Raw genomic sequence first — 24454 nt, 5'->3', positions numbered from 1 at the left:
TTATCAAATTTTGTTGGCCACAAAACGCAGATGAAACGAAATGAAACCAAAACCAAATCGAGAATTTCGTCAGTTGCCAATTTGTCATTGACGAATACGAAACGATAAGCTTGAAATTGTTTGACAAGTGCAAACCGATGTTTAACTAATGAGTTGGACGTGATTGAATCAGTCAAAGTGGTTTCAAGAACTGACGGACAGAAATAAGCTTGCGGAAATATAACTCTAGAGAACAGAAATTATAATGTATTTATGAGTAATTTTTAAAAGCATTGTATTATTGTGATACATAGACATCTATGAATGACCTTAAATGTATCCCAAATTTAACTTCATGCACATGTCCTTTGAAATCAGAGACATTAAATAGCGTATCGATTTGGTTTAACGGAAAACAGAAGCCCATCGATAGATTTTATTAGGAACTACTTATTTGTATAGCACTTTTTTCCATCTAACTGATCTACTTTACTTTTTGTCCTACTTAAGCCCAAAGATGTTCCATTCAACTTTTTTGGGTCTCGAATTTCGTGTTGTGTCAACAACAGTTGGCCTGAATGCGGAGAGGAGCTCTTCAAGTGCCCGCCCTTCTGCGAATAGGTCGTAAATCCTATTAGATCCTCTGCAACATGTGACGGCCCTCAAAGAGGTTGAAGGGATAGCTGAACCGAAGCTGCAACATAATCGGCTTAGGATCGTTTGCCAACAATCGATGCTGTCAACGAGCCGTCTGAATAGAAGAAATATCTGGACAGAACTGACAGAATTTCGGTCCATATGATCGATCTGGTATCAACGAAATTGGACCAATTTCCGATTCCATTTTTATCGGGTCAGAACGGATATTCACGACTTTGCAGTTAAGTGTAAGAAAGCCATCTGGTTTTCTAGAAGTGTTAAAATCGAAATTTAATTTATCTGGTTTGTAATGATATCCATAAAGATTGGCGTATATAAGTGTTTATCGAAACTTACTTAAAAAAATTCCTTTCTTATGTATAAGTCATAAAAACAGCATTAAAAAATAATAAAAAGTCATAGAGTAAAACCAAAACACAAAAAAGTCACATCAAAATAACCGACAACTGGTTATTTAACTATACTGAATCCATAAAGATACCTATCGTTGAAATATAGGTCTCTCCTAGGATGATATTCACACCTATAACATGCCATCTGGTAGCCCATCTTGGATATCTACAAACAACAAAACCTAAACAAAATCTTCCTACAAAATTGCTCTTAACTAGATAGCCCGGTCAAGCTGATCTTGTTTATCGGAAATGACTAAACACTTTGCTTGTATCGATCTAACAAGTTCTTGCCCCATAATTTGATGCCTCACCGAAGACCGAACCCATAAAAAATCAAAGAAAAAACACAGCCAGAAACCGAAGAAACTATTTATCAATCTGCATTTAGGGTTGGGTCCACATCAAACGAGATCGTGAAAGATCCAAGGAGTCAGCTGACTGACTGACGACTCCCAGGAGATGACTCTGGAGAAACCAAAGCGAAGCGAATAGGAAAACTCTGTGCCGGCTGTAGGGATCGCATCGGATCGGTTCAGATCGTTAGGAAAAGCAGGGAGACCGGCACAGGGCCATATGGCAACCCCTGTCTACTTTTATGGCCCGCCTCTGACTCCGGGCTACGCCATATGTTTCACTCTTTCTTCGGTAATTATCCTTTACTCGTCCGCTCTTTCTACTCTGCACTGGAAAATCCTTTTTGTAGTGAAAAATTAAAGTCAATACTAGTAACAAATATTAAGAAGATTAAGTTTAGTAGAAGTTTAGTAAAATTCAATTTATTTTGATATAATTGTCAGAAATGATTAAAAATTGTGTAGCAGTTTTGTGAAATATAACCTACTTACACAATTAAATTCAATATTCGTATTTCTTCTTTGGCTAACCTTCTTTATTCCCAGTGTATGCCCCTTCCTGTCCCAGAATTAGTCTCAGTTTTTTCAATTTTTGGGTCTTGTTGCACAGACCAAAGCGGCTGCCGCAAAACTGCACAGCGTTAGTACGAGTAGGTCGTGTTTGAGTATCTCATGGATGCGACCGCGGCTAATGCGCTTATGTACGCTCAATAAGACGCTGACAGCCGTGTTTTTGGGGCCTTCAAGGTGAAGGGCGTGCCCGAGACCTCGGCATTTGGTCTGGAAAAGGTTTTCCTTGTACACAGACTCATAAAACTTGCACCGGCTGGCCAGGCACTTCTGTGGGTGTCTGGTTGTGCGTTCGTTTAGCATAATCTGCATATGTCTCCCGGTGCAGGCACTAAATCTAACGCCCTCGAATCTAGAGCACTTAGCGCCAGCTGCCTCAAGCAACGAGTGTTCCAAGGATCATCTCCTTCGGCGCAGCGGGACTCCTAGTTTGGTTTGGGTTAGCTAAGTGCACTAAACAAAATAAATGATATAGAAAGAAAAGTGATGTACCTTATTTTAAGAAAATGTGTGATTGAATGACATTGAGCTGTATTGATTAACAGCTATTTAAGATTCAATTAAAGATCTAAAACAACACCAAAATCTCAAATGTAATAATGCAGAATAGTTTATTTATTTGGAGCATATAAGGAAACCTATCGGAATGTGGTGCAATCTTATTTCTCGATGTGTATTTCATTTTTGTTTGTATTTTGATACTTTTGGTGTCATTTATCATGACCTTCAGCTGCACTAAAAATAATCACTCTAGTTGGGAATGATGAAGAGCATCGGGCTTGGAATGAGAGTGAGTAAATAAGGGCTATAGAGATAATGCGATCGGTGACGATGTACATGAAGTACTCATGGCTGTGTCAAAGTAATCAGCTAACTGAAAGTTTGATGGTCTCGAAGGAGGTCGGAAATCTATTTTTTATGGAACAAAATTAAACGCATTCGACAGTGTGAAATATGAGATTATTAATCCTGACCTTTCTTAACCCAGACGAGGGAAATCAAATTAAAGAGCAGAGATAAGTTTAAAGAACTTTAAAGTAAACAAAAAAAAGATTGAAACCTTACAATAAATAACTAATATATTCAAACCCCATTTGGCAATTAATGCAAACCTGCTGCGTTAATGAAAATAATTATAATTCATAATATTGTTTTGCTAATATTCGCATCTTTGCCTTACAAATTATTCGTCACTTTCTCTCTTTCCCTTAAGAGCTCCCTCACGTTTTAATTATATTACTGAAATTTTAATTTTCGTATATCATTAGCATAGTTTTCTCCTCCAGCTACCGAATTCCTCTTCTTTTTTATTTGAAATTCAACGAATTAATTTTGTTGTTGTTTCTGCTCTCGAAAAAAGAGAAGCGTGAAAACGAAAAATCTGCGCAGTTTTCCAATCGCCCGCTGACTTACTAACTTAACCAACAAGCCAAGCTTCCTGCCCCCCATCCCTTGCGATATCCTTTGCCAATTTGACCCCCTTCGACGCCCCTGCATCATCTCTTTGCCCTGCCCTGCCCCACTTGGCCCTGACTTTTTGCGTACAAGTGAATTTTAATTTAATTTCCCTACAACTAGACGTTGAGCTAGACGTGAGCTGAGCGAACAAGCACTCCCCCAGTCCTCCCGTTTTGTTGCCTCACCGCCTTCCCTTCCCCACCGCTGGAAAACCTACAGCTGCGGTCAGAAAATCAGTTGGAGAGAATCTGCAAATAATTAAAGCGTTTACCGCATTTTGAGGATTAACTTTTGAGTGCTGCGCTTCCACAAGCTGTTACTCAACTCAGGAGTTCAACAAGAGTATTACGTCGATTCTTTTAAATACACATTTCCTTGAAATACATCAATATTGGTAGAGTAAACAAATAAAATGTTATCTATTATATAATATATTATTAATTTATTATATATATTATTTAATTGTAAATATTTCCCAGATAACTATTATTTTACAAGTACTATGTAAGGTCAAAAACAAGCTTAATAAATGCTAATTATAATATATTACGTTATGAAGCATTAACTCAATATATTTCCTTGCGTTTTCAAACATTCTTAAAGTCACTAGATGGTAACTATTTTTTTCCCCACGACTGTAGGCAGGATAGACATAGCTCTGCTCTCGAGATCCTGGCGCTTTAATTGTGTATGGCATGACAGCGCACAAAATGGCGTCGAGAGTTGCACGTCATCAGGCAGTAGGGCCACTCCCCCTCAGCTCCACCGCCCCCTTGCAGGGTCACCACCACGCTCTTCAACACTCCGATCTCACCGTGCTGTGTGCGATTTTCGTATTTAGTTAAACAAAATTAAAACGTGATTTGTTTTCTTGTTTTCGCCTAGCACTTGCTCCCTCCAGTTTCCCGACTTCCTTGGCTGTTTGCACATTTTTGGCATTCCTCGAGTGAACTACGACGAATGTTTTCGGTGGCCTTCTTCATTAGGTTTCGGCACTTGGCAGACTTAAAGCGTTTTAAATTCAATACGCCACAGCCTACTGTCCCGTCAATAGAAAATTTATTGCATTTACAAGTCGATTTATTATGCAGGCAATTCGAAGAGAGGGAAAATACACAGGGGCAAACGAATTTTCCAGGAAACGATAGTTTTCCATATTGAATTCCCTGAGCTCGGTGAAATTCGAAATATATGAATATACATATTTATTTCAGAAATATATTTACATATGTTTAAAGTCTGCATAAATGTTTATTCGTTTGATTATAACCAAAAAGTTAAAAATACAATTTTATGATATGTTCTTATATTTATTGCGTTCTCTGTATGATAGCTGTAACCCATCAAAAGTGTCTTCGGGTTTCGGTTTTATTTTTAGTTTTTGTGCTAGTGCTGCTGCTGCCATTTTCCAATCTGCACTTTCATTTGAAACGCTGCTGACAATTTCCATTTGGCGACTCCCGCCAGCTGTCTTCCTGTAACTTGGTTTCCTCGCTCCTTCACTACCGAGCTGCGAACCAAACCGCAGCTGGTAACCAACTGACGTTTAGATTTGATTTGAAATGTTCAAATTACCAACATTATAAAAGATGAACAGCTCCGGGACAGTCGACTATCCAGACCATGTAACCCACTCGCGCCCTTAGCTCCATCCATTGCCACCCTTTCAATGCCCACCCACCCACTCCACTACAAGGTTTCAATTTATTGGGTGGGTGAACTGAAAAGTTATTGACTTTCAGTGCAGAAATCTATTAAGATCAAAATTATGAAATAAAATGAGCCTTGTTCCTACCTATTTAAGTAATATTTTAACAAAGGTAAGCTCGTTAAATATATAAAGTATTATTGTTATATTACTTTTATATTAGTACTCCTGCAACATCCCCCGCATCGCTCTTGGAAAACTCTTCCCTTCTGTATTTATCCAACCGTCTGTATGTAAGTGTGGTATAGATCCATCTGTGGGTGTGTGTTTTAAACGCATCAAATGCTTGCGTGTGATTAGTTTGCATACAACTTGACAGAGACGAGTGTGGAGAAGACAAGGAGCTCCTCTGATGATGATGATGATGGTGGTTCAGATGGTGGCTCAGTTGATGACGGGGTGGTGCTGGGGTCTGCTGAGATTCGGTGTTGGTCGGGTTGCCAAGGATGAAGAATCCCTTTGTTGACAAGTGCTGCATGGCATCAGTCATTCCTGTCCTGTCATTTGGCGTTGCTTAATTTCGCGGTTTTCACACGCTTTCAATTCCGTTCCACTGTCCCCAATCCTTTGGAAAAACTTCGCCCAACATCCATTGGTAAGTGAGCATTTTTGGGGATACTAAAAAGGAATTGATAATTACTGTGAACCCGATTCTGATTAGCGTTGTGATGGGCTTGCTAGTTTGTTGTCTAGTTAGTTAGTTAGTTGGCATGAAAAAATTGGTGCAAATTGCCTGTAATTTTGAACGGGGCCAACAGCTAACTAACCATGGTCCAGAACGATTGCCAATGGCCAACAGCACACAACATGAGTGCCTAGTGTCGAAAAATTGGGGCTAATGAGCATTTGAAATACGCACAATTGTGACTATAACACGGGAATTGGACCCTCAAAGTTCGCCTGTTTCCCCCATGCACTTGAAATAATTGTGGTTATTATTTCTGAAGTTTAACTTAAAAGAAATCTTGGCTTCTAAATAATATTTCTCACCTAAATTGATTTAATCAAATAAAATTCATTACACATAATATTTCCATAACTGGTCAAATTTTTATATTTACTTTTCATATAGAACTCTTCTTATTGAAAGAACGACAAATAATCACTAAAAAGTGCTGACAATCTTGGGAAGTTTTGAAGCAAAACACAACTTTATCTTCAATCCTACATATTAAAAAAATAGTAAGATTTAAGCTACATGTCTGAAAAATTAAGAAATTTCGATGCTGTGTCGAAAGTTCTGTGTGTATTTCCCTTCACAACTAGTAGCAACCGTTAACAGCTCCTGGCAACTTGTTAACAAGCTGGCACCCGCAACAAGCTCTCGGCTCAAAGGGGGTGGAAGGGGGAAGCTCGTAGGGAAATTGGAAGGAAAAGCGAGGGAAAAGCGGGGGCAAAACGGCAATGCTGCTGGCTGTGTGTTGACAATTAAGCCGGTTAATATGATTGCCACTTGATGTGCTGATGCTGAATGTTCGCTGCTGCCTGCAGACTGATGATGGCTCCTGATGAGGACGAGGATGCTGATTGCGGGCTGGGGAATATGGGATGTGGGATGCGGCTGAAGCCACCGAAATGAGCGAACGCAGTGCGGCCCTAAACTTATAGCCGAAAAACTTTACCCTAAGTGTACTGTGGATATCGGCGATTATTTTCCCATGAATACACCAATAAGGACTTACAATTGCAGAAAAATATATTTAACATGCATAAAAAAAATACTTACATCAAAACATAAAACTAAGAATGGTTAAAGACGCCAGTCGGGACTTTTAAAGTGTTATAGTTTTTAATCAAGGACATATCTAATAATTACCATAAATCTTTGATCAATTTCCCAGTTCAAATGAGTGACCTTATTTAATGTGAAGGGATTAAAAACGTTTCTATTAATCTATAGCTAGTGGTAATCTAGCAAGAAGTCAGGTTAACGACTTGGCCTTCAAAGAGTGCATTCAACTTTCGTATTTCAGCCAGGTTTGATTTTCCCATAGATTTGCACAGCTCACCTCCATTTCCGCCCACATTTTCTAATGCGAACTTTGCGCGCAATTTGTTGCCGTTGACAGCTGTGAGAAAAGGCGAAAGGGAGAATTTGTTCCTGTTTCTCGATTCTCAGTTCTCGCATTTCTATCTCTGTCTGCTGTTGTTGTGCCGTCTCTGTCGCCGCATTCAGGCCAGGTTGTCAGCGGCAAATGCAACTGCAACTGCTGACATTCCCATTGTCCTGGAGACCTGAAAAGATATAGCCAGAACAGGGGAATGAGACAGGGATATGGGCTGCAGAAAGAGAGGGCAACTGGGAGCGTGAGTGTGTCACAAAATGCTAACGACATTTTGTTATTTACTTATTGCATTCATTTAGCTTGAAGTAACCGTCCCACTCTTTCACGCAGTGTCCCCTTCTCTCTACAGCGAAAAAAATAATGAAATACAACCTATATTTACTGTCTAATCCAATTAAAAAATATTCTTTAATATTCCTTTTTTCCAGTTATTTATGATATTTGGTATGCATTCTTTGGCACAGATTAAATATCTTATAATACTCTTACGTATATTTGCAGAATTAATTTTTCCATATGAGTTTTCGATTTATTTATAACCATTAGGTTAAATATTAGCAAGGCAGATAATAAATATACTCACGTCAGTGTAAATATAAACCACCATTATTAATTTAAAAGGCAATGATCGAAACATCTCCCAAGTATTTTCCACCGTGTATGCGTCTTTTGCACATTTTTAATCTGGGTGCCTTTTGTATTGCACTTAACTTGGCTTGCAGTCTTGGCCCGATGCACTCTGCCCAACCTCCACTCATTCGCTCCTTGCAGAATGCCTCACAGCCCCTTAGAATTTAGCCAGGAACAATGGGCCTCGCATAATGGGGCAAATTGAATTTGAATTGCTTGGCTGGTTGGCTTGGTTAACATTCTAAGCGCACTCACACACTTGGAGAGGGACGGGTAGAGGGCTCTAGATAAAGACGGGACGAGCGTGTGCAGGCTGGTCACATTTCAGATTCCCAATAATGCTTATTGTCAGGGAATTGAATGCGAAAACAATGCCATGCCCCAGAGTCCCTTACTCCAGTGTCCTGCCATTGTGAGTGGCTTGGTAAATATTATTCTTCCTTAAAAATTGTCCAAAGCCCCAGGATAGATGAACAAGGAGAAGACAGCAGGAAGGAGGGGCAGATTTTCAAAAAAAAAATCGTAGAAGTAGGAAAGGTTATGACAAGCACAAACCATTTGTCCCGAACAAGATAAATGAGAAAAAATTAGAGGCACACAGATAGCTCATAGAAATCAATTGAAGTCGAGTAGAAAATCAACAGCGTATTATTTTCCCCTCGACCATTTTCTTGAATCCTTTGTGCGTTGTGGCAAATGACAAAGGAGCAATTATGAGGAGCACCCAAGAATGTAGAGAAGGAGCCACAGGACTCTGGCAAGGATTCGGATTTTAATGGAGAGGCAGCAGCCTCAGAAGAAGTGCTGAAAATCAAGCGAATTGTAATTCAAACATAATTGTGATTACCAATGGGCAAGGTGTCTTCGCAATTGAGAGATTCTTTTTTTTTGCACGCATTTCTTGTGTAAAAGTCCGAACTGGAGAACAATTGCAGATGGATTTCTGCCACACCACTTGGCAATTGCATTGATTGTAAGAAATAAATGGGAATAAGTGGTTAGTGAAGAAGGGTAAGCCTATTATTGTATTTTGAAAGTAGAGCTCGATGTAAACAATGTTCAATTTATTTACGTTTTCTTATTTTATGGGGTTTTTAAGAATATAATAATTTATTATTGATTTAACAAAGCAATCCGTTTTTTTAGTCTATCTATGGTTTATCTAGTCTATTTGGGCTAACTATTTAAATAGTTATCATTTTGCAAAATTGTTATCTGTAAGAAATATTTTTAAGACATACAGAATTCCAGAGGATTCGAACCGGAAAAGGATACTTTCTCATTAACAATCCCTAGCTAACTTCTTAGTCTGAAACTTCTTTCAGTAAATCCTTTTCTGAACGAGGAACCGGAAGCCAGATAATTCTTCCAGTATTAATCACCCTCAACTTGACCTCAAGACCGCAGCCACAGGATACCTTTTCAAGCCCATTTAAGAATAATTCATTTACCGGGTCGAACCTCCTCAATGGGTTTATCTCATCCGAAGGCAATCCCTGCTTAACATATGTATTCACGGACCGCAGAGCCAAAATCCAAAATCCGAAATCCAGCATACAGAATCCAGTGCCGAAACCTGTATCCGTTGCTGGTTTGTCATGACCGATTGGACAAACAACTATACCGAAATGCTAATCCTTTTTTCCATTTTTTCATGGTTTCGTCGGGTCCTTCATTTGTGCAGCTGTTGCAACGAAAATTACTTTTTTCCGTTTTTGTATTTGAAAGGGACAAATCCACTGATCCACTTTGCGTACAGTAGCAGCCGCCTCCGTTGTTTTGACAAAATGTTTTTGTCGAGTGCCATTGACTTTGGTAGCAGTCGGTAGCGGGTGGGTAGTCGGTAGTTTGGTAACTGCAACTGCAACCCGCATTTACCTGACAAATGATGATGACAACTTCCGCTTCTGGCTAAAACCCTCATACCTCCCAGCACATATTTTAATTTTCGAAACAATCCGGCAAAACAAAATACGAGAAAATCAGGGAGACACGCGAAAGTCGAACGGAATACGCCGAGAGTTTTCCTGTCCGGCCACGTTAAGAGGATTATGTCCAGTCCGGAATGCGAATGTGTGGGTGAAACTCGCAATTTTTATGAATATGGAAAAGCCGCTTTAGACAGCAGAGGAAATAATAACAAACTAACAAAACTTCAAACAAAAGCATCGCCACGAAGGAGTTAGGATGGGTGTATATGTTATTTGAGCTGAGCAATGATTACATGACCGAAAACCAATTTGAAAAGAGATTGTTTGGCAAAAAATTAGGAGAGTTCTGTACGAGATGAGGCTTAACTCATTTGGAACAAGCAAAATCATATGAATTTGGCAGACTAAAAGGTCGAAAAAGCTCAGAAAAAGTATGTTCCTTAAATAAATAGTAGATATTAATTGAGACGCATGATAATTAATTGTACTCCTTTTTGGAACTTTATTGTAATATCATAAGCAAAACATACCAATGGCCTTTAATCACTTAGAATTTATTTCACCCGCTTTTAGCAAGTTTACCATATATTCTCCCATGCAGTTGGTTCTTATTTATGGAATCATACATCCCATATGAATATTTACCCAAACCATTCTCCGATAATTTTCTCCCCAAGTAGTGAAATGCAATATCCAAAGTTGTCGTATTCCCCCTGCATTAATTAGTTTCGCTCTTTGCCAATTTGTCACAGAGCCTGATGTCAATGCTCTGGCAATGCGAGGGCGAGATCCCGAACTACACCCCCAAAACTCCCCCTTTCTTGGGTCTTAAAGTCTTAGCCAGGGGGGACTTTAAGTTTTGGCGACCATAAATATGCCATAAAACTATTTGAACGGTCGACTAGATAAAGGGGGCGGACAGTCAGCGAGCAAGTGTAGCGAGCAACCAAAACAACCACCAGACGACGACTTCTGGGACTACTGACTATGCCAACCAGATAGACACTCCTCTCCCAGGCCCATAACAAAGTTAATAATAATAAAGCAGGGGCGGAGAAGTCAGGGGCACGCCCCAGACAAAGTCCCCGCCAAATACGATTACAATTTGTTACACTTACGCAGCACAAAAGTAGTCAGCCGCCACCCCGCATCATCCCATTTTCATTCCGAATCCCAAGTTCAAAAGCAGGCAAGTCCATCTTCTCCGTGGAGTTGGACGCCAAACAGTCGCCAGTTGTTTCGTCTTCGTCTTGTGGTTACACAAATCTCCAGACTGGCATCAAAAGCAGCACCAGTAGTTCAAACAGAAGCATCAGCAACCTGACCAAAGAAATGCCCAAACGAATGTCCGCATAAATCAGAGCGTAGTTTGCGTCTGAGACAGAAAGGGGGAAACGGTGCTTCGGCTGCCCAAGGGGATGTTTCCTTCTAATCAAAATCAAAGCAAAGGGGCGGGCGGCACTGCAAGAAAATTGTAGTACAAATCATCTTGTAGTGTATCTCAAGGCCTTAAAAATGCAACACGAAGTTACTAACCTGCATTTATACCAAATTATAACTGAAACATATCTTAGATTCTTTTTATATGATTATTCATTTTCTTATATGTATATGGTATAAGATGGAGCAAAGCAATTTAAAGATAATTGTCAAAATATTTTGCTGCACATTCCATCTCGAATTTTCTTTCTGTGTAAACCCATTGGAAAACTCACCGAGGAAAATGCCGAAAGGGCAAAGGGGAAAACCACTCCCCGAGAAGAGTGCTGCACACTCTCGCTCGACGATCAGCCGATGCCAATTAATTTATCAAAGTCAGTGCAGTCGGGAAAGTGCCATGCTCAAGACAAGGCCACTGGGAATTAAACGACAATGAACGATCCCCATTCATTGGGTTATTAATACAGCACACTCTACGTATCTGTAAGATCATCGGGGAATCGATTCCGGAAGCGGCTGCAGTTGCCGTCCACATTTCTATCTTCCCATTCTTCCCTTTCTTCTCGGGCCCATTCAGGTAAACTCATTTGACTTTTATTAATTACAACTAGATTTTTATTTATAACCAGCAAATTGTTTACAATTTATCAAATTGGCTTAGTGATGCAACCGTGTACACATATGTACACCTTTATAGATACATAATTATCAACATTTCGATGTTTTCCCGTTCAGAGACGATCGCTGTATTTGAGCTTCTGCCATCCGGCCCTTTGTCGCTTAATTTCTCTGTAGCTGTTTGGCAGTCCGTAGAAAAAGTATATGGAAAGTCCTATGCGAGTGGAGAAGCGATTAGTTTACGGATTTGGGGTATCTTAGGCATGCACTTCGTTTTGACACTTATAATACCTCTTTGTTTAATACTTTTACGACTAGTTTGAGTTAGCTTGGCATGCGGGCTAGTCTATGTGGCACTGTAAGGGACTAGGTCTAAGTCTTGGATTTATTTTATAATATATTTCATATTTAGACGATTCTTTACTAAGGATTATATAGATGTACTTTATCACTTAATTTCCTTTAAATGGTTACATTTGTATGTATTTATTTAACTTTAAGATGTCAAAATATATTTTTCAAAATATATACATATTTTTTATTTAAACTCTTTAAAGGACCTCCAAGCTTACCCTCACAATCCACCGTGCACTTATTATCTAAGATTCTAACTACAAACTAGTAACTACAGCTATGCTAAATATGTACAGGACCAGTTACATTTGCATTCCGATTTACATGCTGGACCTAACTACTTTTAACTGGGGGGTAAAATGGCACCCTCTTTGGTTTCACCAGGGGCTATTGGGTTTGGATGGGTTGGCATGGGGGACCGTAATGTACAGGTAGGAATGGAACCCCCTCAGCTTTCGAGCTCCTCCACTTCTATGTAGGTAGACTGCGGACGTTGGCGACGCACCAGGTCCGGATGTTGCTGGGTTCGGTGTGAGGGACCCCGCTGCAATATGGCCTCCAATTTGGCTTTGAATGGCAACGGCTCCGGCTCCGGTTGCTCGCCAGGATCCGGACGCGTCTCCGTCTGCGATTCCGGTCGCAAAAGCGCCGGGTTCTTGGCATCCACGATATGCTGGCGATTCAAACTGGGTCGCTGTTTGCGTAAACTAATGCTGTTGATGGTCTTGTACAGAACCGGATCGAATTTAGGTGGACGCGGTATGTTGCTACCAGCCGCCGCTGCAACTGGAGCTGCAATAGGACCTGCACCGGGAACTGGGTCCTTTGAGGGGTTTCCTGTGGTGGTGGGCACCTCGGCGGGGACCTCATCAGCATTACCAGTCTCATTACGGTCGATTTTCAGCTCGCTGATGGCCTTGAGCATTAAGCGACGCACATCGGTTTCGCTTTTCGATTGCTTTAGCAGCGGCCTTGCTTTGGGCTCCTCAGCCTGCACCTGCTCCAGCTCCTCCTCGCCATCCATGTCCTCGGCTCTCTTGGCCACTACCTTCACCTGGTGGGCATTGGCATTCATAATGATGTGGCTTAATCGGTCTTTAAACTTGGTCGAATGCAGCGGATCCTCAATGATAGAGGCCTGGGATTTGATGGAAGTCTGTGAGCCCAAGCGCTGGAACACAAACACAGGCTTGGTAGCCTCAGCGCCATTTACAGATTCAGCTTCCTCCTCCAATTTATCTCCTTTCACCAAAGGAACCTCTTTGGCCTTAACCTTCTCCAACTGTTCGTAGAAAGCCTCGCTATTGAACAACTCCTCCAGCATTTGATGGGCGACCAGCTTGCATTCATCGTATCTACTCAATTTAAGGGTAATCCCACTTTGGACTTCATCATCATCGCTGCTACTGTGAACGGTGGCCACAATCACGGTTTCTATAACACTTGGATACATTTCAGAGTCCAGGCTGAAATGCCGCTCGAAAATCATCTGTTGTTGGAGGTCCAGCTCCTGTTGTCTTTGCTGTGTATCCTCGGCATTCAGCACATCGTCCAACATTGCGATTACCGACTGTTCGTCCTCCCGCGATGGAGATTCTGGGTTGGAGCCCAAGGTGGCAGTGGAATTCTCACTCTTGTTGTCCTCCACATAAAACACCTTTCCATTGGCATTCTTTATTTCGACCAAATCGTCGCCCACATCACTAAGATTCTGAATTCGATCCAGGCTACTGCTCGGACTCTTCTTTAGCTGCGTCTCTAGGGTCAAAACACTCTCCTTGGATATGCAATGATACTCTTGCTCTCGACTTTCTTGTAAGCCCTTTAGCGCCTTGTAGAAGGCCCATCTCTCGGGGTTTCTCTTCGCCGGATTCTTGCAATCGTATAAATACCAGCATGCAAGAAATACGGGTATACCTAGGACATTTAAGTTAGTACAAAGGTGCAACATGCATTACATTCTACCACATGCAAAAGTATTTTAATGTGGAGTGCGACTCACCCACAATCATCCAGACTCCAAATCGTATCCACGTCCAGGTGTCCAGTTGAAGCATTAGATATATATTGATGAAGATACTGATGGCAGGAACAATCGGTACAAAGGGAACTCTGAATAATCTACGACGAGCTTCTCTTGGCTGGAGGCAAATCAGAAAGATCACCAGAAACATTAAAACGACTAACACAATCAGGAGGGTCAAGGCCCAGACTTCTTTGGAGGCGATTAAAGGATGAGCCTGCATAATTAGCACTCCAACGCCCAAGGCAATTAGGCCTAAATAATAGAGAAAGAGTTATTATAAACTAAAATAATTCAATTTAATTGAATATATACAATACTCACAAAACAAAGTTGAAAGCACTCCCACAATCCTTGAGGATATTGCGTTGGGCTCCTGGACTCGATGAACATTAAACAGTTGTGTGCATACTGAACCGAATGTGAATCGCTCGGAACTCGAAGTCAAAGAAGTGGTTTCCGAAGCCCTCACTTCCCTCTGTCCTGGATTCTCGTCCACCTCACAATAGTCCATATATCGCAGAAGCATTATGGATATGGCCACAACGCTGTAGGCCAACAAAGTGCCGATTGAGAGCAGGCTGACCAGTTGGGACAAATCGAAGAGTCCGGCAATTGCAGCCGTGAAAAGAGCTGCCACAATAGATCCGGTGACTGGAACTCGGAATCTCGGACTCACTTTGCCCAGAAACTTAAACAATAGACCATCCTGGGCCATCGAGTACATAACCCTGGGCAGTGGGAACAGTGCTCCAAAGAGACTGGCCAGTAGACCCACCAAGCCACCTACGGTGACAATCCACATGGCCACTGGCCATCCCACATACTCGAAGGCGTATGGCAGTGGTGCGTTTACATCCTGGATATAGTACGGCAGCATCAATGTCAGCACAGTGGACACTCCGAAATAGCACAAAAAAATAATCAGCAGCGAGAGCAGAATCGATTTCGGAATATTTTTACGAGGATTTCGGACCTCTTCTCCAGTGGTGGCGATGCAATCGAATCCCACAAAGCCAAAGAAGCAGGTGGCTGCTCCACGAAGAGTGCCTTCAAATCCAAAGGGGAAAAACCCACCGGATCCGATAGTAGAATTCGCATTCACAGTACTTGAATCCACCGTCCAGTTGGAATAGTCAGCTGGGGAGATACAAATTAAGAACATTAATTAATTAAGAAACGGAATCGGGAATAAGACAATATGATTACTATATTAGGCTTCTGGAACATTTTTGAATATCCAGGAATTTCTGTTTTTACAGTGCTATTTTGATAGATATGATTTTCCATTTAGGTCAGCCCAGTTGAAAAATGCAGCACTTTAAGCATGAATGCATTCAACAAAACACTCACAATTATTTATTTACTTAAGGTTTATTAAGAAGTGAGTAATTGAAACTATATTTACCTTTTATAGCGCCAGCGATTATGACAAATCCCAAAATAAATATATTCAAACACGTCACAAAATTGTTTGCCATAGTCGATGTCTCCACGCCAAAGGCCAGTGCAACTGAAACATTTATTAAAAATTACTTTCTATTTTAATTATTTATGTTTATCAGTGCTCTTACCGCCAAATACAACCACTAGGCCAAAGGCCAAAAAGTCAAAGTAGCTGCCCAAGAAACTGACATTCATAGGAGCAACCTCGGCGAATGTGTTTTTCAGGGTATCATTTAGTAGGGAGTCCAGGTACAGGCTGATACCCCTACAAACACTAGCCGTTCCAATGACGTATTCCAATATGAGATTCCATCCAATGACAAAAGCTACGAATTCCCCGATGCAGACATAACTATATACATAGGCCGATCCAGCCTTGGGAACTCGAGCGCCAAATTCTGCATAGCAAACTCCTGTAAAGAAAAGATAAAAAATATTTATTATAATAGTCAGCTATATAGTTTGTTAAGGCAAAAAACAAAACTTCAGGGGTTTTATTATAGAGGTTTTACTTTAGTCCAAATCAAACTCACCTGCCAGCAGAGATGCCAGTGCCGCGATGGCAAACGATATCATCACCGACGGACCCGCCTGATCCTTGGCTATCTGTCCGGCCAGCACGTAGACCCCAGCTCCCAAGGTCGATCCGACGCCCAGGGCCGTGAGGTCCCATAGACCCAGAACTCGATTCAACTTCGTTTCTCCCTCGCTGCCATCCGCTTGCAGATTCTTGCGCCGGGTGAGAACCTTCCAGGGCGAGATCTGGCGAACCATTTCTCAGTATCTATCTCCCTCGATTGGCGGAAAGTTCAGTAAACTCTGGAATTCTGGAACGAACAAAATTCGCCGAGTGTCTTTCAGAGGTTTAGACAAGATCATAATGCACTTCGATCCGCGTATTGTCTTATCTTGTGACGCCGTTTGATTGTATAATGCAAATAATGGAGCTCAAAATGTAATCGTAAATGGCGGGGCTATTGTGAGTCTGAACTCGATTGTTCCACTTAGAATTCAGTATAGGTGATATATACATAGGTTGGGAGTGCTATGTGCGAAGGTTTAGAGGTGTAGAAGTTTGAATGGAAAAGTTTTCGAAAGCGCCTTTCACAAAGAAAGTTTGATAAGAAAACGGTGGTGGTCTTAAAATAATGGAAAATATGTAGTATAACTTGGAAATAGTTAAATTTGGCCATTAAATACATACATAGGTAAAGTCTTAAGAAAAAAAATTACACAAACGATGATAGAGGTAGAATAGATTTGCAATCCAATATCAAGAAACAAGATAGGATCATGATTTGTTTTTTTAAATACAATTTATAGCGACATGCATCAGGTGTGCAAACAAAACTCATCTGTTTTTGAGAATTAACTTAATTAGAATTAACACTGTAAGTCATTCATTATTATATTTTTCTAAGGGGTGACTAACCAAAGCACCCACACCTTTTCCACACTTTGATAAGAATCAGATGCTCAAGTTTTTACGTAGAATATCTTGTGCAGCTTTGTTTTTGCCTTTCTATTATTAACTTTATAATTCGTTTGCTCTGCCCTAAACGAAGATAATTAAGTGGGTCTAGGTGAGTTTGCCGGACTTGTCGAATGCAAAGTTATGCTAAGTTTATATAATTATAATTATGGTAAACTTGATTCTGCACTCACCGACTTTGAAACACTGCCGTCCTCACTTACATATATTCGATTCCAAGTGCAGTTGTTGCTCCAATGCACTCTAAGCTAATATTGTCGCCCCGCCTTTGTCTGTTTCTTATTAATGAATTGAAAGTTCTATTATTATTTTTCTCTCACTCAAAACAATAGAAAACGGACAACAAGACTGTGACCGACATACTTGGCGATCTGGGAGCGTCTGTCTGCAGCCTGTTGGTGTCGTATTACAGCCGCGAATTCTTCGCACACTCCTCCTAAGATAAGACCACCAGGCCGGCGAGCCGAACTCGAGTCTCCTCCGCCACCCGACGAGAGGGACTGGTAGCCATGGACGAGGAGAGCGGGATACACGGCGAGAAAAATCTTAATCTTAATCTTAAATTGTAGGATAATAATAAATCTTTAGTAAGAGCCCGTTTTATTAAAAGATAATGTAACGAAACAATTCGTAAAAAATTAAAATTTGAGATCCACTTAAAATAATTATATACAAAATTGTTTTGAAACTTTCTGTAAGCAATAATTTGTAGGTAAAATAAAGATCCAAATTTAATTATTTTACTTAACCTACAATACTCTCAATGCAAAAACTCAAAAAACGTTGCTTTAATTAAGAATTATTCAAAATGTAATTTATTTTATTAGGAACCCATATGAAAGTAATATGATTATATTGTTTTATATCCTCAAAAACAAATATTGTATAATAATTTTAAATTGAAACAAACACATTTAATGACGATAGGATTTATTAATAAACTGTAAAAAAGAAACAGCTTACTCTTTTAAAAAGACTTGGAAAATCTAAGTCTAGAATAGTCGATATTTCTCTCAGTGCAGATCCGAAGCAAAACTGATAAGAGACGAAGGCGACTTCAAGTCGTCGGGATTTAGGGGAGATAAGGCGCTATTCGGGGGATCGGAGGGTTTTCGAGATGATCTGGGTTGTAATTAGAGCGAAAACAAAAAAATTAGCAGGTGTGTGAGCGGGAGGGGCGTAGGTTCGAGGGAGAGGGGCTGAATCACACTGTGTGACGTCGCATTTTGCTGGTTTTGTTTTTGATGTTGCTGCTATGATATGGCTGCTGCTGTTTGCCTTTGTTGTTGTTTTCCGACTTTCGGTTTTATGATCTTGCGATAGCGAAACAACAGATTTTTGTTCTGTGCTTGTTGTTCTTGTTTTTGCCGCCACTACAAGGCAATTCCAGAATTTTGTTATTTATGTTGCTTTAGATAACACTGTTTGTATTCACGTTTTTGCTTCATTTCCGATCTGCCGGTTTTTTTGGCTTTAGATTTCGAGCATTCGTACTTTTCTCCCGCTCGTGCTGCTATCTCTTTCTCCCACCGTATAGCTCACTCATTCGCACTGGCACGACGCAGCTCGCTTGTTGACGGTTTCGGTGTATAGCGTTAACTGAAAGTGTAAGATAATATTGTGGCCCCTATATATGGAGAGCGCTACGAGAACTGGCCGTCTATATAGTGGAATGCAGTAATAATATCGCACAGACGAACACAATTATAAATGCTTTCTGCTCGTCTTCGCACTGCTATTGTTTCACATTGTTTTTAGTCTAAATGTTGCTGTTTTTATTGTCGTTAGCTGTCGAGTGTAAATTTTTCAATTTGAAAAAGTGGTTAAGTCGGTTGATGAGCTCCGCTTCATATTAGAATCATAATATTTTGCTATTTCTATTGACTTCCTCTCAGTTTGATTGATCAAAATCAAAACTGCATTCGGTTTAAAGAACCCACCTTATCTCGATGAAATCTACGATTACGTAAACTCAGGCCATATAAGAAGGTGAATGAATGGCTGGATTTCGTAACTGTAGATATGATTTGCTGATACCAGATAAGCCGATTAAACAAATCTGGTTCGGTGGTTGCATTGCTCAGGTGTGTAGATATTCCCCGTATAACCGACTATTTCTACCAGCGATTGCCATTTGTGATTTCAATACTTTTACTCACTAATTCTTGTCGACCATATTAAATTCGTTTGTAAGCAATGCAGGCGTTACCAGCTGTTTAATTATCTATTAACTGATTAGAAACATTGTTAAACCAAACCCAATTTTTATTGAGTGTATTATCACGTGCGTATTGCTCATTTTTTCCGCTTTTATATCTGATACTTCAGAGTATAAGTTTCACGTTCAAATTAATCACCAGACGAATGTCATGAGAACTCATATTCTTCGAAGTACTAATTTATTTATTAATTTAATTTATTTTTAATTTATTTTATTCACCTTAATTCGAATGTATAAATTATATTTATAGAATTAAGCTATGATATCTTATAGATTTTTCGCAACTACAGCAGGATGTGTGATATCAACAAAACGAGCATTGGAACATTAGCAGAATTTTGCTGATAAGATACTCGTTTACACTTTCCCCGTTGGAGTGGGAAAAATCACATCATTGCCGCTTTGGCTATTCAGAATGTTTGCTGGGGTATTAAAATTTTACTGCACCTTCTTGATGCCGCCAGACAAACAGATATTCCACATATATAGGCAAACATATATGGGATGAAACAGGAGAAGCAGGAGGAGCTGGAGGAACAGGAGCAGACTTCATCACATGTGCGGGCCAGAGCGTGTGGCAAATTGGCCTTTGTGGGTTGTTGTCTGTTGGCCTGGCGGCAAATATAAATGATCTAATTTAAATAATTACGCCCACAAAATGTGACGCGCCTACCAAATTGCCTTCGTTTAATGCTTGAGTGGGAAAATTACCCCCGAGCCAAACCAAAGACTAGAACTAATTTCAAAGTTGGCTTTGCCTATGGCCTCACAAAGTGTTTCCCCTTCCCAATCCAATTGTCATTGCCATTGCCAAGTCGATTTCCCAGCCGTTCGGTATTATTAAAGTTTTCCAATTGACAATTCTCGAGTATGACTGTCTCTTACACCGCTGAGGTGGCAACATGCAGCCATTTCGGTTGCTTCTGGAAGCTTTTGATGAGGTAAGGTATCAACGATTGCCCCATTGCCAAAAGTTGAAGTATCTGATCATTTGGTAGATGGCGCGCGAGTATCTACAAGATTATATGGGTGGATCTTCTGGCATTCCTGTCCTGCTTCTACTTCATGGCTGTAATATATCGCTATGCTCTCAGGGACGTCGATAAGCCGTAAGTAGATAATTTCATAATTTTAAGAGATTATACTAGTGCACTATACCACTTGTAATATATTTTAATTTATATAACCTACAACCCCTAAACCACTAGTATTTTCGAGGACATTGTGATGTACTGTCACAGCTATAGCAACCTGATTCCGCTCTCTTTCGTACTGGGTTTTTATGTGGGCATTATCATAGAACGCTGGTGGAATCAATATATCACGGTTCCTTGGCCCGATCCTCTGGCGGTTTATGTGAGTGCCTTGGTCCGCGGCCAAGATGAGCATGGTCGTCTGATGAGACGCACCATAATGAGATATGTGTGCTTGGCATTGACTATGGTGCTATCGATGATATCGCCAGTTATAAAGCGTCGCTTTCCAACCTACGATCAGTTAATTGAGGTGGGCTTGTTAAACGCCAACGAGGCAAATATTATGAAGGCAATGGATGTGAAGTTTCCAAAGCACCCTAAGTACTGGATGCCCATCGTGTGGGCCGCCAGTATTGTAACAAGGGCACGAAAGGAAGGTCGAATCTGGGATGACTTCTCACTGAAGTCCATGATAGATGAGCTCAATAAATTCCGAGCTGGATGCAATATGCTCATCCATTACGATACAATCTCAGTGCCACTGGTCTATACACAGGTTAGTTTATGACTCTATTCTAAGCGATATATTAAACTCAATCCTTTCTCAGGTCGTCACCCTGGCCGTCTACTCGTACTTTGTGGCCTCGATATTTGGTCACCAGTGGATCGATCGGGATATTAAGCACTACAACAATATTGTTAGTTACTACTTTCCGTTGTTCAGCACTCTGGAGTTTTTCTTCTTCATGGGCTGGCTTAAGGTGGCCGAGACATTGATTTGTCCTTTTGGCGATGACGACGATGACTTTGAACTGAACTGGCTGATCGATCGCAACTTGCAAGTCAGTTACTTGATCGTTGATGAGATGCACAATGATCATCCGCAGCTGGTGAGGGATCAGTATTGGGATGAGGTGTTTCCCGCTGAGTTGCCATACGCGGTGGAGTCCGATAGGGCCGAACATCCGGAGGCCTCTACCGCTCGATTGGGCATACCAAAAGTTGTCCCCGTGACCATGACGAAAAGCGAAGTGAGTTTGGAAAACGATTTTACAGAGTTCGACGATGAGGATGAATACAACACGGAAGTAACTATACGATTTGCCCGCCGGGAGTTCAGTTGGAGCAAAAGTTCGGTGTCGGTATCGTATTCCTATGACAACCAGAGTATTGATACCCTTGACGAGAAGGTCGATGAAGAGAACGAGGTAGACACAAGGACTCTAGATTCCAGCAACAAGGACGACTTTGACCGTCTAAAGGAGAAGCGGGACAGGGAGCGTGTGAACCGGCAGAAGCAACAAGCCGCCCTCGCCATGGAGTTGATTAAAGGGGATCTGGCTTCGAATGGATCAGCACGATCAAGTCGTACTAATGTCCCGCAGAAGAGTTCTGAGGTCCAAACCGACAGAAGCTACATCAGTCAGAAAAAGAGAGAGGACGACACGGACAATGATAAGGACAATGATAAGGACAGTGACGAATCTAAGAAATAACAAATGAATCCTTAAAATGTACAGAAACAAATTGTGATTTTAATATTTTTCTTTCGTTTTATTCTAATCCTGCTTTTCCGTTTTATTTGGAGGGGGTTCCTTGCTGCCCGAAGGATCCTGCTGAGCTCTGTCCCCTGCTTCCTGACTCTCGGACAGAGTTTCATCGGATGGAGGACGAAGAACTGTGATCGTGTAAGGTGCACCGGAGGTATCGTGGCGCAGATGGGTACTTTGCATATCCAAAAATCGGTGTCGAATGCGTTCCCTGCGTTCGCGACGACGCTGCTCAATTAAATCGTTGAAGTCAACTAAAAAGATAAGAGCAGAAAATTAAGAGCAAATAAATTTAGATAATACAAAGCATACTTGTGGATTGCGATGGTTTGTGTGAGCTGTTCGCGTCATCCTGTGGCAAATCAAATTGATTCTCACTAAAGGTCACTCGCGAGGGCCCATCTTCCATTTGGATGGAGTCTGAGTAGCTCCCCGTGGCAGATGGTCTTCCCAGGAAGTTTTGTCGGAAGTTGTTTCGCGAACGGGTACTAAGAGTAGACATTGCAGATTCACGGCGTTTTTGGAGCTGAAAATCAGGAAATTAGCTCATTCGTTAGTAAGAATACAAGAAACAAACTTTACTTTTGATTGCGATTCCATATAGGCCGTGGAAGCTGCTGGAGGATTTTGACGCATTTTTGGCTGAGCGTATGGAATTTCATTTGGAAAGACCTCTTCCCAATACTGATCCTTAACAAGTTCCGGATGCTCCTGGTGCATCTCATCCACAATGCAATAAGAAACAGTAAGATTCCTATCTATTATCCAGTTGAGCTGCAGTGAAGTAAAGCATTAGACTATTAGGAAAACTATTTTATCCATTGTAAGTTCTCACCTCGAAGTCGTCATCATCCTCTCCGAAAGGATTTATCAGTGTCTCGGCTACCTTGAGCCAACCCATGTAAAAGAAAAACTGGAGAACGGTCAGGATCGGAAACCATCTCCTGATCCTGGTACCATCCTCGTCGGAATGACTTTCATTCCACTGCTGTCCGAGGACGCTGAACAGGAAGAAGGAGTAGGTGGCCACGGTGACCACTTGGGTGTAGACCAGCGGAACACTAATCCAATCGTAATAGAGCAAAAATCCACAATTCCCGCGCAACTGGTTCAATTCATCGATGATCGTCTTAACGGCGTAGTCATCCCGGATCTTATTCTCCCTCCGCGCTCTCATCACAATACTAGCTGCCCAAACGATGGGCATCCAGTGCTTCGGATAACTTGGGAAGGCCTGATCCATGGCCTCGATGATTTTCTTTTCATTTTCCAGCAGAAAGCCAGCCTCAATGATTTGAGTGTAGGTGGGGAATCGGCGCTTGACACGCGGTGATATCATGGTGAATACAATCACCTGGCACAGGCACACATATCTAAGGATAGTTCGCCTCATGACCCTGGCTCTATCATCGGAGCCATGGATACTGGTGCTTATCAAAATGGCAATTCCATCTGGCCAAGGAATGGTGGTGTATTGGTCCCACCATCGGTTCATCACGATTCTCACGAAAAATCCCAGAACGAACGATAATGGAATGAGCGAGCCATTTTTCTCGCAATACGACATAATGGCCTCAAAGAACCTGTGACAAAGCTTGTTATTTTTAAGAGGAATACAAATAAATGCTAACCTTTTTCCCTCTTCATTTACCAACAGACGATATGTTATTGCCAGTAAACAGTACAATCCGAAAAATACAATAAGGTCCAACCATATTAACTTGTAAATACTGCCGCGCCATCTTTGAAACAGGTGTTCCTTTTAAAGCTTAAAATCGGAAAAAAAATATTTGGAGTACTAACCTGACCAGCAGACCCAAGAAATTACTGAAAACACTCGAGGTGCTCACACGTGAGGTATAGGTCACAGTCATGATGAAAAATTCGTAATGAATATATTTCAGATGGGTAAGATATTTTCCATTAACAATGACAGTGAAAGCAAAGCTTTACTTAAAATAATTACTCTTTACATTGGGTGAAAGATCAGCACAGTTGTATTTATTTTCGGCCTTCAACAATGTTTGTGCTGTATTATTCAATATTATTTTTATTTTCTGGAGTAAAATGTAATAAAGACAAAAAACCTGTCGCAAAATAATTCAAAAGACATGATTAAAAAGGTGATAGCACAACATCAGTGACATGTATTTACTTTTCACACACAAAATATTCCCTGGCCTTAAAAGTATTCCATGAGCATTTTTATTTATTCTGAAAACCATTTCCGTTTTATTTTCTTTTATACCGCGCAATCGAAACTAATGAAGGTGTTATGAATAGATGTAAGTCTAAAGTAATACTAATACAATAATGTGTAGTAAACTTTAGATTGCAACTAGTTAAATTTTCCAAATGCAAGAT

General features: G+C 40.8%; 3 protein-coding genes across 9 annotated transcripts; 1 reads left to right on the top strand and 2 right to left on the bottom strand.

Annotated features, from left to right (window-relative positions):
- Nucleotides 1-11793: 11793 nt before the first annotated feature.
- Nucleotides 11794-18701, bottom strand: LOC117140741 (cationic amino acid transporter 2). 6 transcript variants are annotated; one of them, XM_033303820.1, is made up of 9 exons: nt 18087-18701; nt 17487-17680; nt 17297-17401; nt 16165-16458; nt 15760-16044; nt 15594-15698; nt 14510-15325; nt 14165-14440; nt 12029-14079 (listed from the first exon to the last, which is right to left on the bottom strand). In XM_033303820.1, the coding sequence occupies exons 4-9, from the start codon at nt 16403-16405 to the stop codon at nt 12611-12613; spliced, it is 3192 nt and encodes a 1063-aa protein (XP_033159711.1). In that variant the 5' UTR covers nt 16406-16458; nt 17297-17401; nt 17487-17680; nt 18087-18701; the 3' UTR covers nt 12029-12610. The 6 variants fall into 6 exon arrangements, with proteins under 6 accessions (XP_033159714.1, XP_033159711.1, XP_033159709.1 ...); XM_033303818.1 differs by having other exon boundaries at nt 17297-17680; nt 18087-18245; nt 18618-18636; XM_033303821.1 differs by having other exon boundaries at nt 16165-16485; nt 17297-17680.
- Nucleotides 18702-20173: 1472 nt separating this feature from the next.
- LOC117141597 (bestrophin-2) lies at nt 20174-22108 on the top strand. Its single transcript, XM_033305110.1, has 4 exons — nt 20174-20285; nt 20343-20453; nt 20553-21096; nt 21149-22108. The coding sequence occupies exons 1-4, from the start codon at nt 20215-20217 to the stop codon at nt 22034-22036; spliced, it is 1614 nt and encodes a 537-aa protein (XP_033161001.1). The 5' UTR covers nt 20174-20214; the 3' UTR covers nt 22037-22108.
- On the bottom strand, nt 22016-23985 carry LOC117141598 (bestrophin-4). 2 transcript variants are annotated; one of them, XM_033305112.1, is made up of 6 exons: nt 23894-23985; nt 23722-23832; nt 22926-23673; nt 22673-22864; nt 22403-22616; nt 22016-22344 (listed from the first exon to the last, which is right to left on the bottom strand). In XM_033305112.1, exons 1-6 carry the CDS (start codon nt 23962-23964, stop codon nt 22100-22102), a joined length of 1581 nt encoding a protein of 526 aa, XP_033161003.1. In that variant the 5' UTR covers nt 23965-23985; the 3' UTR covers nt 22016-22099. The 2 variants fall into 2 exon arrangements, with proteins under 2 accessions (XP_033161003.1, XP_033161002.1); XM_033305111.1 differs by lacking the exon at nt 23894-23985 and having other exon boundaries at nt 23742-23792.
- Nucleotides 23986-24454: the final 469 nt, after the last annotated feature.

This window comes from Drosophila mauritiana, chromosome 3L (genome assembly GCF_004382145.1).
Source record: "Drosophila mauritiana strain mau12 chromosome 3L, ASM438214v1, whole genome shotgun sequence".
NCBI lineage: Eukaryota > Metazoa > Arthropoda > Insecta > Diptera > Drosophilidae > Drosophila > Drosophila mauritiana.
This window is presented reverse-complemented; position numbering and strand designations above follow the sequence as displayed.